The sequence below is a fragment of the Suillus plorans genome (genome assembly GCF_016647745.1).
Source record: "Suillus plorans strain S12 chromosome Unknown HD556scaffold_132, whole genome shotgun sequence".
NCBI lineage: Eukaryota > Fungi > Basidiomycota > Agaricomycetes > Boletales > Suillaceae > Suillus > Suillus plorans.
Genome location: NW_024537516.1, coordinates 81,285 through 97,745, shown reverse-complemented (window position 1 = coordinate 97,745; position 16,461 = coordinate 81,285). Strand labels below are relative to the sequence as shown.

The following is a 16,461-nucleotide window of genomic DNA, read 5'->3' as shown; positions in this document are numbered from 1 at the left end:
AGTCACTTTCCATGTAGAACCCTGGCTCCGGATGTGCCAAAAGTCTGTAGAATCATGGCCAGCCAGTCACTGGCCGGAGTATGCAAACTCCAGCTGGCCGGAGTATGTGGAATCAGTGTGACTGGTGTAGATATATACATATTAGAATTACTGTAAACACAATAACTAGCCTTATGCCTACAAAATGTATAATACAGCTGGCCGGAGTATGTAGAATTAGTGTTTAGTGTTAATATATATATAAATGATTACCATCAGTGGTAGTGGCTAGCTTTATGCCTGCAAGATATAGAATTCAGCTAGCTAGTTGGCTGGCCTGATTTCACTGCAGGTAGAATCAAGCTTGCCAGTATGCAATTCTGTAACCAATGACTGACCAGCCTTGACTCCACTGTTGTAGAATCAAGAATCAAACTGGCCAGGACACAATGTTGAAACTGATAACTGGCCAGTCTTGGTTCTACATGTTGTAAAATCAAGTCAGCCAGTCACTTGTTATTAAGTTGCATACTGGCCAGATAGCCTGTACAACATGTAGAATCAAGACTGGCCAGTTATCAGTTCCAACATTGCATCCTGGCCAGTTTAATTCTACAACCGTAGAATTAAAGCTGGCCGGTTTAATCCTATAGAAGAATCAAGCCTGGCTAATTATTGGTTTGGGATTTCTATACGAGTACTAGTCATTAGTTACAGAATGTCATACTGGCCAGTTATCAGTTTTAATATTGCATCCTGGCCAGTTTGATTTTACACCAGTAGAAACAAGGCTGGCCAGTTATCAGTTCCAACATTGCATCCTGGCCGGTTTGATTTTACACCAGTAGAAACAAGGCTGGCCAGTTATCAGTTCCAACATTGCATCCTGGCCGGTTTAATTTTACACCAGTAGAATCAAGGCTGGCCAGTTATCAGTTCCAACATTGCATCCTGGCCGGTTTAATTTTACACCAGTAGAATCAAGGCTGGCCAGTTATCAGTTCCAACATTGCATCCTGGCCGGTTTAATTCTACAACATGTAGAATCAAGACTGGCCAGTTATTAGTTTTAATATTGCTCGGTTTAATTGTACAATAGTAGAAACAAGGCTGGCCAGTTATCAGTTCCAACATTGCATCCTGGCCGGTTTAATTCTACAACATGTAGAATCAAGACTGGCCAGTTATTAGTTTTAATATTGCTCGGTTTAATTGTACAATAGTAGAATCAAGACTAGCTAATTATTGTTTTGTAATTTCTATACTAGTCATTAGTTACAGAATTTCATACTGGCCAGATAGCTTGTACAACATGTAGAATCAAGACTGGCCAGTCATCAGTTTTAATATTGCATCCTGGCCGGTTTAATTGTACAATAGTAGAATCAAGACTGGCCGGTTTTCAATCACAACATTGCATCCCGGCCGGTTTAATTCTACAACATGTAGAATCAAGACTGGCCGGTTTTCAATCACAACATTGCATCCCGGCCGGTTTAATTGTACAATAGTAGAATCAAGACTGGCCGGTTTTCAATCACAACATTGCATTCCGGCCGGTTTGATTTTACAACAGTAGAATCAAGACTGGCTGGTTTTCAATTCCAACATTGCATCCCGGCCGGTTTAATTCTACAACATGTAGAATCAAGACTGGCCAGTTATTAGTTTTAATATTGCTCGGTTTAATTGTACAATAGTAGAATCAAGGCTGATCAGTCATTGGTTTCAGATTTGTATACTGGTCAGATAGTTCCTACGACATGTATGATCAAGACTGGCTGGTTATTGGTTTCAACATTTCATACCGGCCGACTTGATTCTGTCTATTGTAGAATCAAGGCTAACCAGTTATTGGTATCAGAATTACATGGACTGCATAGGGTAGATATAAGCTAGTTATATACTCTTATAAGGGCCAGCCATGTACATACATGCTGTAGGAACCATCTGGCCAGTCCATATCTTAAATACAATTATCTCGGCCAGCTGTGGACTACATAGAGTGGAGCTAGTGCTAGCTAAGCTACCTTGTCATTCATTAGCATTGAGAATTATCCTGTCATATTTTTCCTAGCAAAGACAGTATACCAGATCAAAGTATAAATTGACATCCATTGAAATTTTTCTCTGCCTCCTCAACAAATCTTCCCCACATCAAGACCTGCTGATAAGCATAGGCTTGATGACCAGGTCTGGTGGCTTGGCCACCCCTTCTCTCCCATTCATTCTGGTGGTACTTGAACCAGTTTATGGTCCACCCATTTCATGTCTTACCAGCCTTAATTCCTCTTGCCATCTATTCCATCTAGCCTTAGCCTTCAACCAGTTCACCCTGTAGACTAGATCGGTTGGAGCTTTAGTGACATATCATAGAGATAAAGATTTTTTCTTACATTCATCTATCCAGGCATCGTCTTGACCTTGGCTTGCATTATTTCCCCTCCAAAACCAAGCCAGCCTGTCTGACCCTTGTCCAAATCTATTTTCTTCTGTCACCTCTTTGTCTATACTGAGCTCTGTAGGCGATATTGGCTGATAAAGACTCCCCAAGGTGGCTTTGTCCATGCCTAGACCTTCCATTGCTGACCTTGCCCTCTGATAGCTTCTTACACACTTGTCAATTTTGAGCTGACAGCGTTGAGCTTCTTGATTTGACCTAGTCCCAGCCCATGTAGAATTAGCACTTCGAAAATACTGACGATAGATGATGGCCTTATGACCAAGGGCCATTCGAAGCTTTTCGAGGCAGTCATTGGCTTGGCCCTTTCGAAGTTCTAATTCTTCAGCTTGGAGGGGACCCAGTCCGAGAGCCAATGCATCCTGGTAGGGCACTGATGATGGCATCCAGATACCCATCTCTTCAGCCAAGATTTCTTCGTCAATATACTCTGAGATCTCTTCATCTGAGACCTCTCCCCAACCATTTTCATCATGACCTGCATAGCAGAATCTAGGATCGTCGGAATGCACTGTTGCAGTTCCAAGATCCATACCAGCAGTCATGGCATCAGCTGTTTCATGAAATTTAGCTATCCTAGCTGTCAATCTCTGTCGCTTCTCTTCTATAGAAACTTTCTGTCCTGGGGTTGCATCAGTAGGAAGTTGTCGAATATCTGCCCTTAGTCCATCCCTAAAATAGTACTATGTCAAACGGGTTCTCTATTTTTATTGGTTACATACTGTAAATCCTCCAGATTGATGCCAGTAATGAGCCAAGAGACTGTCCCAGGTTTGCTAGTGTCGGTATTCTCAGACTCAGTTAATTTGAGTCTAATCTCTGCCATAGTTGGAGCTAGATACAAATACTGATCAGATGTCTATACAAGAATAGCAGCCTCACAACTAGACAGAGTTCACTTACCTTTGTTCATCTGCAACTGATAGATGTCAAGATACTCTCCACGTTGTTCCATGGCCTTTTTCTCATCGATCTTCCATATCGAAATCTTCTCAGGGTCCAGAGACAGAGTGAGCTCGTCAAAGGGAGACTTTGTGTCATCAACACCTTTGAGAGCCCGTTTGTACTTTTTCAAGAGAGTCTTCACTGGAAGCTCAATTGTCAAGCTTGTTCAAATGCAAAATTTGGAGGGCTTACTTATTCCCACTATTTTTTTCCAGTTTGAGTCTCGCATATGATCATCAAGAACTTCTTGACGGTGAGCCTGACTCATTGACCGAGCAGTTGGGGAGATCTTATTGAATGGTGCCCACAGAGTCTCCAAAATCTCCCCATCAACATGTCCAGCCCCTTGAATAAAGTTGAGGCTGTACCTTGCAAAGCAAGCTAATTTGTGAGCGCTAAGATGGAATTTTCCAACTGCTGGAACGATGTGCATATTTTCAGGTACAGACAAGCCCTTGCTCTGGGCTACTCTCTGTAGAAAATTAATGCTCCACTGACACCCCACATCATAAATGATGAGGGAAGAGTCTATACCAGCTGAATGATAATTCAATGCATTGCATATTGAGTAGTCGATATTCATGTGTCTAAAAATTACCTGAGCTTGCATAACATGTTGATTTGGAGGACATACACAGACCTTTCGCCCTTCTGAAAATCAACTATACTATGAGGAACAAAGCATCCATGTCGAGCACAAGCAGTTGCTCCTACACCTGTAGCTCGAAGATTGCTCCTGCTGATATTGGCTGCATTTACTGCACGATGATTGCTGCAAGAAGACCGCTACAAAGATAGTGAAGCATGAACGAAAAGTGGTTGTCATGAGCCAACTCACCTCTTTACTTTCTACAGCCGATGACAGATGAGTCTGGTATTCTTGATCTTTCACCATATACCCAAGCCCGTCTGACAAACTAATGTCCAACTGTGGTTTTCTCATTACCATATGTTGAGCAGTGAAGTTCCCGTCTACCACATATCTTTGTGAAACAAGCCAACTGTACAAACAGGTAAGCATAAGGTTAAAAATGTGCAAAAAAGAAAAGTAGAAGTCTCTCTCCGGACCAACTCTCTGGCTGGCATGTCTTTGAGTGACATCTATGCACCTCAGTTTAACCGGCCAGCATGGTTATGCATGCTATCTGTGTCAAGCTAGTAAGCCAATTTAATGTGCTGGCCGGCCTGGTTTTACATCCAGTCTATGCCATGCTGGCCAGCTTGATTAGAACATAAGTCAGTCCGGCCGGAGCTCTCGTACACTATGCAGTGTAGGGCTAGCCAGTGAGTATGATATTCTCAAGTGTGGTAGAGAAATTGAGTCGCCTCTCCTTAGAATGAGATGGATAAATGACTTGCCTTTCATATCTGGCTTGCCAGTCAGGAGGTAGGTTAATCCCAGGCTGTGGACAAGCAGGGCAAAACCAAGCCAGATCACCCTTGTCCGGTTTCTGCTCATCATTATGGGCAAAGCCAAACCATTTTCGACTCATCAAGTCTCTCCACAGTCGAGACACTCTCATAAGTTCTCGATATCGATTCTAGAAAAACAAATTGGTACTGTTAGTTTAACTTTCACCAAGAAGACTTATAAGACTTACAGGAACAGTATCTGGGAAACAGTTATTGGTCATTCGACGGATTTTTTCAAAGAAGCTGGATGCTGAAGTCTTGCACTCCAGTGCATCAATTAGAAAATGATTGAGGACATCAAAAGTAAAGGCAGTCTGTGGTCGAGTGGTACTGGCTGGAAATAATTTAGCTTTCAGCAATTGCAAATGCTGCTGACAATCGACCCCAGGACAGCTGCACCAGACAACGTTGTGCAAAAACACTCCAGTGGAATGTACAATGGTCAACTTGGTTGGTATAGTTGAACCATGAACTGTCTCCATTGGTGAAAAATTGGCCTCTGCGTCCATCGGAATATTCTTCCATGCATGCATGTCGTCAGAAAATGGACATGGTTGTCCCCCATGGCCCATATACCAGATAAAACCCAATTCTTCAAGTGATGTGTCGTTGAAGCATTTCCCAGTCCACTCTTGAACCTTGTGGAAGGGCAAAAACTGGTGAGCATTGACAATGCAAGAACGACAGAATGTCTGATCTCCACTGCAAGTCAAACAGCGGAATTTCCCTTCACCAATCTGACAAGACTGGCACTGGGATACATCGGAGGGTTTCTCCAAGTCAAGGAGAATATCCAAGTACAAGTCTCGGAAAGGCAGATATTCTTGGATGAAGTCATTTTGTGTCTGGTTGTAATAATCTCTATTTAGTACATCATTAAAAGACACTGAATCACTATGCTTGCCTTGGTTTTTCTTTGTGAGTTCTCTACATAGGAAACAAAGTCACCAAGGGTTTGTCTATCAAAATCTTCATGACTGTTTTGCAACCCTTGAGTGTCTTCTCTAATACGTTTACGAGGGCTGGAGGATGGAGATGGTGTTGGGGCAGTGTCATAAAGGCTATCAGCGCATGATTCCACCCAGGTTGGCTTCCTTCTCTTTCCAATGACTTGTTTATGAGACACATAGGCAACATCAAGGTCCTTGCCTTTAGACAAACGACCTCTTCCTTGGAAGGAAAATGTAGCTGCCTTGAGTCGAGTTTTTTTCTTGGGAGACATAGGGTTACGTGTGGGGGGAAAAATTGATATTATCAACATTCTATTTTTGATAGTTGAAACCATTCATAGGAATCACTAGATCACATCAACTAATCTAGTAGGTATACTGTCAAACACTTGATTTGTCCCATTCCACCCCTCCTCCTCCAAGAACCACTCCTTTCTTATCATCTACTTGTCACAACAAATAACTATCCTGCTGCCCCACCATCTGCAAAAAATAGGCCTGTGTTGGAAAGGGGGGTCTGGATACCCCGCATCTAGAGTGGATTTTATCCCTCATAAAATGGGCAATAACGAGCCTTTCTCCCGGACCCCATGGACCAATAGAATGTTGTAAAACCTTCCCGGAAATGAAGACCATTGTCCCAGGGTAATAATCCAGTTCGGCCCCAACATCTGCTAATGTCAACTTAGCCTCATGGCCACTGCCTAAACTAATCAGAAGATCAAAAAGAGAAGGTGTGCCACCAGAATCTCTGTGTGATAAAGTTGTACGATTTGCAATTATTTCCAATCCTGAGAAGATCGAGGGCCAATCACAGATGGGTGGTGATGTTCTATCAGAACCTTGAAGTTCCTCAATAATACGAGTGATTGCCAAGGTGCCTGCTTCGAATAGATCTGGAACCGATACAGCGGTAATGGCATTCCAGAAAGATTCAGTAGCTGATAAAGCAGCTAGCCACTCTTGGACTTCCACAGACTTATAGGAAGCCGAGGTAACCATTGGGTCTTCCAGTCTCTGCAAATGAAATCAAACAAAGTCAAAAGTAGCTAAACAACCACTAAATTTGGCCTATACCTCGTGTCTTTGCATAAAATATGCTGGTGATACTGTGACTCTGCCTGCTCCAAATTCTCCACCCCCCTCTGGGACAACAAAGCCTTGAGATCGCCAAGACTGTTGGGTGGAGGACGTAATTGTTTCAAGAAGTAAAGTCTGTAAACCCTTAGTGGCTGAGTTCACATATTCCTAATTTAATTTATCAATTGATGAGGGGAATTCCCAAGGAAGAATGAACATACAACCCGAGAAGAAGACAGAATATTTGGCAAGTAAATTGTTAAAATTTTACCTTGCCTGTCCACAATAGTAGCTGGTGCTGAAATTTTACCGATCATAGCTGCAGAAAAGTACTTTGGTAGCTGATTGGTATTAGCGAGGGGACCATCAGATTTAGGTGTAGAGACTTTGGCCATTTCGGCAAATCTGTCAACATCCCAATCCACATAATCTGCAAATGATGTGAATTTAAAACCAGGTGATATCTTGCAGAGTGAAACAACTCACAAGGATTTACCATTGCATGGGCAACTGTCAGTGCAGCTCGATTGATCTCATATTCTGAGATTGACGCAGAAGCATGGAAGTTGACATCACGTGTTGCTAAGCAACTGTCTAGCTCATGTCCAATTCTTAATCTTAAGTGAGACCATTTAATAGAGCGGATCAAATAAGGCCCTAAATATAACCTCTCACCTTGCTTTGTGTAGAAGGTGAGTTTGCAATATCCCCCCTCTGAAGATCCCTGTTGCTGATGATTTTCCCATAATTTCCTTGATCCTTGTGGTCAGAGCTGCTCTCAGCTTGATTGATTGACTCATTTGTTGGTCCATGGTGAGCAAGGAAAATTTTCAACCAGCTCGTTCGGATCAAGACTCAATTTAACTTATATGAAATGATTCCGAAAAAATTGTCCCACGATCAAATTTGGATATATGAATGGAATCTACTGATGGAAGACTGATTAAATGAAGTTTCCGAAAAAATTGTCCCGCGATCAAATTTGGATATATGAATGGAATCTACTGATGGAAGACTGATTAAATGAAGTCTTGCCCAGATTGTGACATAATTAGTACTGTAATAACTCGCTCAGATGCTGGAAGAGTGAAGACTAATATTGGCAGACTACCACAGAAGAATGAATGATATTCTGAATCTGGGACTACACTGTGGGATCCCTGTCTCAAATAACAGGAGACACTTCCAGCTGGAGTTCAACGCCTTGAGAGACAGCAAGGACTCACTTATTAAGAATGCAATCACAAAAACAGTAGTGTATAATAGTAAATTGGCATCCGGAGGATACCAGGACAAGTAGCAATGACGCCATATGATACAAACTGCCCTGCACCATCAGAAGGCTGACTCTTCCCTTCTGACCATGGAGGGGAGATACCTCTGAGGTTACCTCTGAGGCATATACTGGCTAGCCCGCCCTCAAAACTGTTCGTGTTAAGAGTTCTGCCTCAGAGGTAATACTTCGTTAGCTACACCTATACTGTAGGGTATTGAAAATGTTTTCTTTGTTAACCGAAGAAAACATTCTCAATACCCTGCAGTATAGGTGTAGCCAACTTACCTCTGAGGCAGAACTCTTAACACGAACAGTTTTGAGGGCGGGCTAGCCTCTAAGTGGCCTGTAGGGTATTGAGAATGTTTTCTTCGGTTAACAAAGAAAACATCTTCAATACCCTACAGTATATGCCTCAGAGGTAAGTTAGCTACACCTATACTGCAGGGTATTGAGAAACCCTGCAGGCCACTTAGAGGCTAGCCCGCCCTCAAAACTGTTCGTGTTAAGAGTTCTGCCTCAGAGGTAAGTTGGCTACACCTATACTGCAGGGTATTGAGAATGTTTTCTTCGGTTAACAAAGAAAACATTTTCAATACCCTACAGTATAGGTGTAGCTAACGAAGTATTACCTCTGAGGCAGAACTCTTAACACGAACAGTTTGGAGATACCTCTGAGGTTACCTCTGAGGCATATACTGGCTAGCCCGCCCTCAAAACTGTTCGTGTTAAGAGTTTTGCCTCAGAGGTAATACTTAGTTAGCTACACCTATACTGTAGGGTATTGAAAATGTTTTCTTTGTTAACCGAAGAAAACATTCTCAATACCCTACAGTATAGGTGTAGCTAACTAAGTATTACCTCTGAGGCAGAACTCTTAACACGAACAGTTTTGAGGGCGGGCTAGCCTCTAAGCGGCCTGTAGGGTATTGAGAATGTCCGTCAGTCCAAAATATGCTAGCAGCCCAGGCAGATGGTGACAATGACGCCATATGATGACTCCCCTCTGTGGTCAGAAGGCAATTTCAAAGAAGAATCAACCTTCTGACCGGGAAGGGAAGTTTGTATCATATGGCGTCATGGCTACTTGTCCTAGTGTTCTGCCACCATCTGCCTATGCCAATAGTATATTTTGACTGGCAGACAATAATCAATGATAGTGTCCTTCAGCATGTCAATGGTGAGCCGCATCAAGGCAGAATTGAGATCTACATAACACATTATCTATCTAAGACATGTAGTAGATAATAGTTGCTTTGGTCTGTGCAGCGTTTGATTATTATACACTACTGTGCTTTTGCGCTTGCTTTCTTAATAAGGCTCTTTGCTAATATACACACGGTCACGTGACCTTTTCAGCCGGCAGCAAATAAAGTGCATCCATCAACATACATTTTCAAATACAAAGTACGAGTGACAATAAATTTTACTACAAGTAAGCAAACAAATAAAGTAACAAATACAAAAGGGGAGGCGAGACTTCAATGAGGGGGCCCTCCTCACCAAAGCCTCAACACTCCAGGTGAAAATGTATGTAGCAAATAGATATATAATACAATACAAATTTGTCCTGTAGAAACGTTAGACCGAAATTTAAAACAAGATTAACACTTAACTAGAGAGCACTTGCCACACAAAAGTACCGGCAGGTTCAGCAGTCTAGAGAACAAAACAGATCAGTTAAGGTCATCAGGAATTGAGCGCTTACCACCATTAAAAAGTTGGAGCAGGCTATTAAAAAGTCGGAGCAGGAGCCACTGACAAGTGGCATGCACTGCGATACCGCCAATTCCAAGAAGCAGGAGCCACTGACAAGTGGCATGCACTGCGCTGAGCCCCAGTCCCAATAAGCAGGAGCCACTAACAAGTGGCATGCACTGCAATACCGCCAATTCCAAGAAGCAGGAGCCACTGACAAGTGGCATGCACTGCGCTGAGCCCCAGTCCCAATAAGCAGGAGCCACTAACAAGTGGCATGCACTGCGCTACCGCCAATTTCAAGAAGCAGGAGCCACTGACAAGTGGCATGCACTGCGCAACCCCCAGTTCCTATAAGCAGGAGCCACTGACAAGTGGCATGCACTGCGCAACCCCCAGTTCCAATAAGCAGAATACTAAATAGAACAGACATTAGCAAACGGATGCGAGAGAAGAAGGACTTACGTTTAAGGAACTGGAAGGCGCTCAAAGGGAGGAGTGGCTCTAACTGCGCCATCCAAAGTCCTGAAATTCGTAAGTATAATACTAAATAGAACAAACGTTAGCAAGCGGACGCGGGAAAAGAAGGACTTACGTTGGGAACTGGAGGGCGCTCAAAGGGAGGAGTGGCTCTAACTGCCATCCAAAGTCCCGAAATTCGTAAGTATAATCCTAAATAGAACAAACGTTAGCAAGCAGACACGGGAAAAGAAGGACTTACGTTAGGGAACTGCCAGGAGGGCGCTCAAAGGGAGGAGTGGCTGTCACTGCGCCATCCAAAGTCTCCAAAATCCTAAGTACAACAGACATTAGCAAGCGGGTGTGAGCAATTAAGTACTTACCTTGAGAAACCTCAAGGGAAAGAGAGTATATGTAAATGAAAACAGTTAGTAAGTAGGCGCACCACCAAAGTTGAACTTACTATGTTTGAAGGGCGACTGTAGGGTAGTACCTTTGAATTCTTGCAGCTGCAGTCTGCAAGAACCCAAAGGAGTACACCGGAAGTCGCCCTGAAGTAACGGCACTGGCAGAAATAAAGGATGAAGGAGAATGATGAAGGTAAGACGAAAGAAGAGATTGAACCGTGAGAACTGATTGTTGTTGTTCATATTCACGTGTCAGTTTGTTATTGTTTGTAAATAGTCACGTGATTATCAACAATGAACTCAACAGCGTCATAATATTGGCTAATCCACAATTCAACGCGTCGCGTGTCAAAAATCCACTCAACACGTGCCGGCGCGTGTTGAGTGGATTTTTGACACGCGACGCGTTGAATTGTGGATTAGCCAATATTATGACGCTGTTGAGTTCATTGTTGATAATCACGTGACTATTTGGATCTGTTTGTCACAATCAACCAACGTTCAAACTTGTTCATTTCTTTCTAAGTACATTCAGCCGGCGCTCTCCTCTCTTTGCATCTGTTTGAACTACATAACTGTAAGTGCTATTTGCCGTGTCATCTACTAATTTGAATATATCTATAATAGTCTCTCTTCACCATGGTGAAGTCTAAACAAACCTGCAAGAAGTCCACCGGTGGCACCGCGCCACGAATTGCCTTGTCGTTGCCGGCATCTACTGGAGCGGTCACTGCGCCGGGTGAGCTGAATGTGAGAGAGCCGTCTGAACACAACGAGGTAAGTGATTAGTTACCTACTATTTGCACTAACACGCGTCTTTATTTGCAGTTTTGTCTCATCTGCAGAGACGGTTCTGTAGGGGAAGATTGCCTCTTCCTCTGCAGCACCTGTCCGCGGGTGATGTGTTCAAACTGCATGAACATCCCGCCTGCCAGTGCACACGCGGTGCAGGCCGATGACGTCACGTTCGTCTGCATATCTTGCCATGTTGGCATGGAACGACACGGGCGCGCATCTCAGTCGCCCTATTTTGTAAGTTTTTTCGTTTATTTCATGCTAACTAACATTCACTTCATTTTATAGGGTTTTTACAGGAAGGGGCAACCGCTCCTTCCTTCATTCCTCCAAATTCGTGCTACGTTGGAGGTTTCACTCCATTCCCAACTGTCTTCGGCACCCACGCTCATGCTCCATCTCGTCCTCGTCGACCACGACGTCACCGGCGGCTGTTTCGAACTGGCCTCCGAATTCCTTCGGCCATACTTCCCCAGCGGAGGGTTTGAATTTCGGTCCATCGTGTTCGACATCGGCAATGCCTCAAAGATCGACGAGTACCGGTTGCAGGCGACTGCCATCATCCAGTCGCTGATGAGCTCCAACTGGGCTCGTGTCGTCGTCGCCATCACTAACCACACCGACAACGAGCATGGAGATCCATTTATTGGGTACGAGGGCAACAAGAAGTCATACGTTTCGGCACGCGTTCACTCTGTAAGTGGCATTTTTTTGACTAACATTGTATTTGCTCATTTGACACCAAAGGTTCTCGATGTTCTGCTTTCACCTTGGCATCCCCTGATTCATGGTGCCGCGGAATCATACTTATGGCTGTTTTCGTGTGGCGCGCTCATCAACAACGTCACTTCCTTTTCAGGCTTGCAACAGGCGGTCATAGAGTAAGTCCATTTGATCTTATCTTTGCAAATACTAACTAACCCTAACAGTCATCGCATCACAGCCACTATTGGCTTTAATGCTGTTCGTTTTCAGCCGAGTTTCGCCACCCACCTTTTGCTCGCATTCGCGGAGCTGGTCATCATCGAGTGTTTGCCCATTCACATCGTCTTCCCTGACATGTTGGGCCAGTCCTACAAACTTGGGCGCCACACTGACGTGTTCTTGCTGATGCCTGACAACTCAGGTTCGTTGGCCGTTACCAAGTTCGCCTGGACGCATTCCCAACTTCGCCCCTGGGGTCAGTACCTGCCGGTCCAGTGCCCACAGTGTGGGTGGAGTAACGCCTGGTGTTCTGTCAACAAGCACAAAGATTACATCTTTGAATGCAAGAATGGCCAATGTAGGAAAAAGTATGTATTCTCACAACCACCTCATTCCAGGATCCTTTTGCCAGGCAAAAGACCTGGCTCCTGCTGGATTTCGGTTGTCTTGAGGCCCATGCCTAGTGTCCCTGATGAGGATGAGGATTAGGATACAATTATTTTGTCTTAGCTTTTTCGTACATCCCTTCATGTTTCATTTTTCTTCATCTTACTTGATTAGATACCCTCACCGCTCAATGGAAGTATAACGTGTTTTGGATCTTTTTACCTGATGTGAATTTGTCTATTATCTACACTGTCTAACTCCACTCAATGGAAGTATAATGTGCCTTTAATCTTGTTACTTGATGTGAATTTGACTGTCTCAATATATCCAATTTGATAATTGATTCAAGATAAAAATTGCAGGTAGGCTGGTACAGGCGGTAGGAGGGTGGCTAGCCGAAATTAATTTGAACACCCATGTTTATCAACAATAACGTGTGACTTTTCATAAGTCACACGTTATTGTTGATAAACATGGGTGTTCAAATTAATTTCGGCTAGCCACCCTCCTACCGCCTGTACCAGCCTACCTGCAATTTTTATCTTGAATCAATTACGATGTCTACCGACTGGTCTATTGCCTTTAAGCCAATTCTCGACCTTCACTCTAAGGCCATTTTTGCTGCAGGTTCCTCATCTGTTGGAAAGCCTGTGGTGAGGAAGATTCGGAGGGCCATACTAGCTGCTCAAGATGAGCAAGAGGAACCCATTGCCTTGCCTACTTCCTTGAAAAAGGTCACAAAATTCTTATACTGTACATGTATTTAGTTGTCTGATGATATACATAAATGTTACCTACAGGCAATAAAAGAATACTATGCCAAAAGTCTCAAAGACAAGGAAGAGGCAGACGAACGTGAGGCAGCGAGTCGCCCAAGAGAACCATCTTTCTATAAGAAACCCCTGTCTGAGTGGGATGTAGCACAGAAATTATTTAAGCAGGAGATCGACTCATATGACAAGGCCCAACAACAGAGTAAAGGCTTGGAGTATTCAATCAAGTACCGCACTGGGAATGCCAGGGAGTGGTTCAACAACATGACACCTTCACAACAGCAGGAGGTCAAGTTTGCCATGAAGAAATGGAATGAGGAGGGGGCACCAGAAGAAACTCAGGCAATGTAAGTTTTACTTCAAATCTACAGTTATTCCAGTCTAACACTTTGGCTTGAGATATCGTAAGAATAACCTCAAGAAAACTCTGGAAGATTTTGCAGAGCAAATTCGGCGCACCATGGGTTGTCGCATAGTAATGCTTGTTAGTCATAAGAAAAAAGCTAGTCAGACATTGTCCGTCAGTCTGTAAGTCATCAAATCAACATGGAAATCTCAAGACTAACTAAACTACTATAGACACGAAACTACACCTCAGAATGCCAAGAAAAAATTTTCTGTGAGCTCGAGTGGTATCAAGGAGTGGGCTGCAAATGGATTTGAATCCTTTGGAGAATGGTCTAAGACTGAATTTTGTACGTGTTTCATTTGATTTTAAATATCATGCTCACTGACTATTAAATTGATAGACCCTTCAGAGGATTCAGACCATGCGGCTTCAGACTGTGAGGATGGACCTGTCTTACCTGAAATCATAGTAGATGATGAGGGGTATGCAAAACTTCCTCTTCGTGATGGTATTGGCCTCAAGGGCCAACACGAATTGATTAGAAGTATCTTTCATACTTCATACAGTAAGATCTAACATCTTCAATATGTGCATGACATTTGATTGACTCAATGGTTTGTAGAAGTCTGCACAGGTGGCTCTAGACCTGTACCTTGGGGCGTGATAACTGCCAGCCCGTCCAATTATTTGGAACCTGGTTCAGTTCCCACAGGATTTGTGGTCAAAGACCCTTCTCATATGAAGACAGAGGAGGTAAATCGTCTATGGATGCATTGGGAACGATGTTCTGCTACAAATCAGAAGCTAGTTGTCTTTATTAAGGCCAAGGATGCTGATATTCGGGTCACTGGGAAGTCCAAGACGAAAGTAGTGAGCACCCTAGACTTAGATGAAGAAGATCAAGGCCGGCCGGCTCCATTTGCCTCTCATTTCACAGAACGTACAACACAGCCGGCCGCTCATGAGACAACACCAGATGATGTTGCCATCAATGACCGATACACATTTTTAGAAACCCTTAGCAAGAATGAAAACTACTTGGAGCTTGTGGACGCCACTAGGGACCTGGCAATATTAGCCAAACAGAATGTTAGTGTCACTTGGTGCTGTTTTCAATTTTATGGCTTATATGTCCAACAGCCAATTTCAGAGCGACACCAAGATTTGCCTACCTGGGCTGACTGGTCTTGGAGCGAAAATTATCTTTCCGAGGACATTCACACCTCATATGCGACATTGATGGCCAGCTTAAACAAGCTACAGACCTGTCCAATCTCAGGGCCATCATCGGCAATGCCAGTAATACTAGGAATTGGGCTCCTCTATAGGGAGTCTAAGCGTGTGATAGAGTATGAGGAAGACGAGGCTGATCCCAATACCCCTTTCTACCTACCTCATTCTGCTATTGATCTACAGTTCTTGGTCGCTCTGGATGAGGCTGTCCGGGAAGTCTTATTCTCAGTTGTTGGTCAGATTGAGAGGCTGAACAAAGAGGGACTCAGTGACGAGGTTGAGGATGAGGAGATGAGGATGGTGGTAGAGAAGGAAAGGCATGAGGTTGAGGAGAAGGATGTTGAGTCAGAGGAGAATGTAGTTGGGGGAGAAGAACAGCAGGAGCAGGAGGTTGAAGAGGTGGTGCAGAAAGGGAGGAAGAGAAAAATTAACCATGCTTCATCAAGTAAGTCCAAGAAGCCTAGGACTGAGCCTGTGGTTCGTAGATCAGGTAGGGCGAGGCAACCCTCTAAGAGATCCCAGAAGATATGATCTTGTATCCTCCATTGTCTTCATTGCTAGTCAATCTTGTACAGTAATTACATATGCTTGTCTAGACTCTCGCACTGCCTGGTGATAAGTTATGACTTGAGTATAAACTGGCTTTCCTCGCTCTATGTACATATATATTGGCCAGCCTGACTCCTACATAGGTAAATGCAGGACGGCCGGTATGCTAGTTTAATACCTGCAAACAGGCCAGCCTGGCTCCTACATAAGTAAATGCAGGACGGCCGGTATGCTAGTTTAATACCTGCAAACAGGCCAGCCTGGCTCCTACATAGGTAAATGCAGGACAGCCGGTATGCTAGTTTAATACCTGCAAACAGGCCAGCCTGGCTCCTACATAGGTAAATGCAGGACGGCCGGTATGCTAGTTTAATACCTGCAAACAGGCCAGCCTGGCTCCTACATAGGTAAATGCAGGACAGCCGGTATGCTAGTTTAATACCTGCAAACAGGCCAGCCTGGCCCCTACATAAGTAAATGCAGGACGGCCGGTATGCTAGTTCAAAACATACAAACTGGCTAGCCTTACCCATACATAGGTAGATGCAGGGCGGCCGGTTTGCTAGATTAAGACCTACATACTGGCCAGCCTGGTTTCTACTGAGGTAGAGATATGGTTGGCCAGTATAATCTTAATCCCACATATTGGGCCACCCCACGTCTGCCTATGTAGAAGAAAGGCTGGCCAGTTACAAATATAGATGTGAAACAGTCAGCATCCTAATACACCAGCAAGCCTTGATATTGGTATACCTACAGCCGGCAGTTGTCTTACATCTACTGGCT

At 43.9% G+C, this 16,461-nt stretch overlaps 5 protein-coding genes across 5 annotated transcripts; 2 read left to right on the top strand and 3 right to left on the bottom strand.

Annotated features, from left to right (window-relative positions):
• Nucleotides 1-1,546: 1,546 nt before the first annotated feature.
• Nucleotides 1,547-5,331, bottom strand: HD556DRAFT_1314878 (uncharacterized protein; the record flags this gene model as incomplete). Its single annotated transcript, XM_041301030.1, has 16 exons — nt 1,547-1,611; nt 1,788-1,805; nt 1,828-1,854; nt 1,914-1,968; nt 2,257-2,336; nt 2,376-2,564; nt 2,597-2,638; nt 2,682-3,112; nt 3,163-3,274; nt 3,344-3,526; nt 3,578-3,972; nt 4,026-4,171; nt 4,224-4,386; nt 4,811-4,926; nt 4,987-5,132; nt 5,175-5,331. The coding sequence occupies 16 exons, from the start codon at nt 5,329-5,331 to the stop codon at nt 1,547-1,549; spliced, it is 2,325 nt and encodes a 774-aa protein (XP_041152190.1).
• An 867-nt stretch (nt 5,332-6,198) lies between these two features.
• HD556DRAFT_1451505 (uncharacterized protein) lies at nt 6,199-7,640 on the bottom strand (the record flags this gene model as incomplete). Its single annotated transcript, XM_041307967.1, has 5 exons — nt 6,199-6,765; nt 6,826-6,996; nt 7,050-7,258; nt 7,315-7,445; nt 7,504-7,640. 5 exons carry the CDS (start codon nt 7,638-7,640, stop codon nt 6,199-6,201), a joined length of 1,215 nt encoding a protein of 404 aa, XP_041152189.1.
• Nucleotides 7,641-9,712: 2,072 nt separating this feature from the next.
• HD556DRAFT_1314876 (uncharacterized protein) lies at nt 9,713-10,908 on the bottom strand (the record flags this gene model as incomplete). The annotated part of the gene is made up of 10 exons (XM_041301029.1): nt 9,713-9,760; nt 9,810-9,832; nt 9,864-9,978; nt 10,070-10,150; nt 10,172-10,215; nt 10,265-10,324; nt 10,437-10,471; nt 10,521-10,592; nt 10,642-10,651; nt 10,722-10,908. The coding sequence occupies 10 exons, from the start codon at nt 10,906-10,908 to the stop codon at nt 9,713-9,715; spliced, it is 675 nt and encodes a 224-aa protein (XP_041152188.1).
• A 396-nt stretch (nt 10,909-11,304) lies between these two features.
• Nucleotides 11,305-12,873, top strand: HD556DRAFT_1314875 (uncharacterized protein; the record flags this gene model as incomplete). The annotated part of the gene is made up of 6 exons (XM_041301028.1): nt 11,305-11,442; nt 11,494-11,697; nt 11,749-12,156; nt 12,208-12,341; nt 12,390-12,752; nt 12,783-12,873. 6 exons carry the CDS (start codon nt 11,305-11,307, stop codon nt 12,871-12,873), a joined length of 1,338 nt encoding a protein of 445 aa, XP_041152187.1.
• Nucleotides 12,874-13,328: 455 nt separating this feature from the next.
• Nucleotides 13,329-15,742, top strand: HD556DRAFT_1314874 (uncharacterized protein; the record flags this gene model as incomplete). Its single annotated transcript, XM_041301027.1, has 9 exons — nt 13,329-13,505; nt 13,572-13,891; nt 13,944-14,072; nt 14,124-14,239; nt 14,294-14,458; nt 14,516-14,646; nt 14,716-14,982; nt 15,034-15,571; nt 15,723-15,742. The coding sequence occupies 9 exons, from the start codon at nt 13,329-13,331 to the stop codon at nt 15,740-15,742; spliced, it is 1,863 nt and encodes a 620-aa protein (XP_041152186.1).
• Nucleotides 15,743-16,461: the final 719 nt, after the last annotated feature.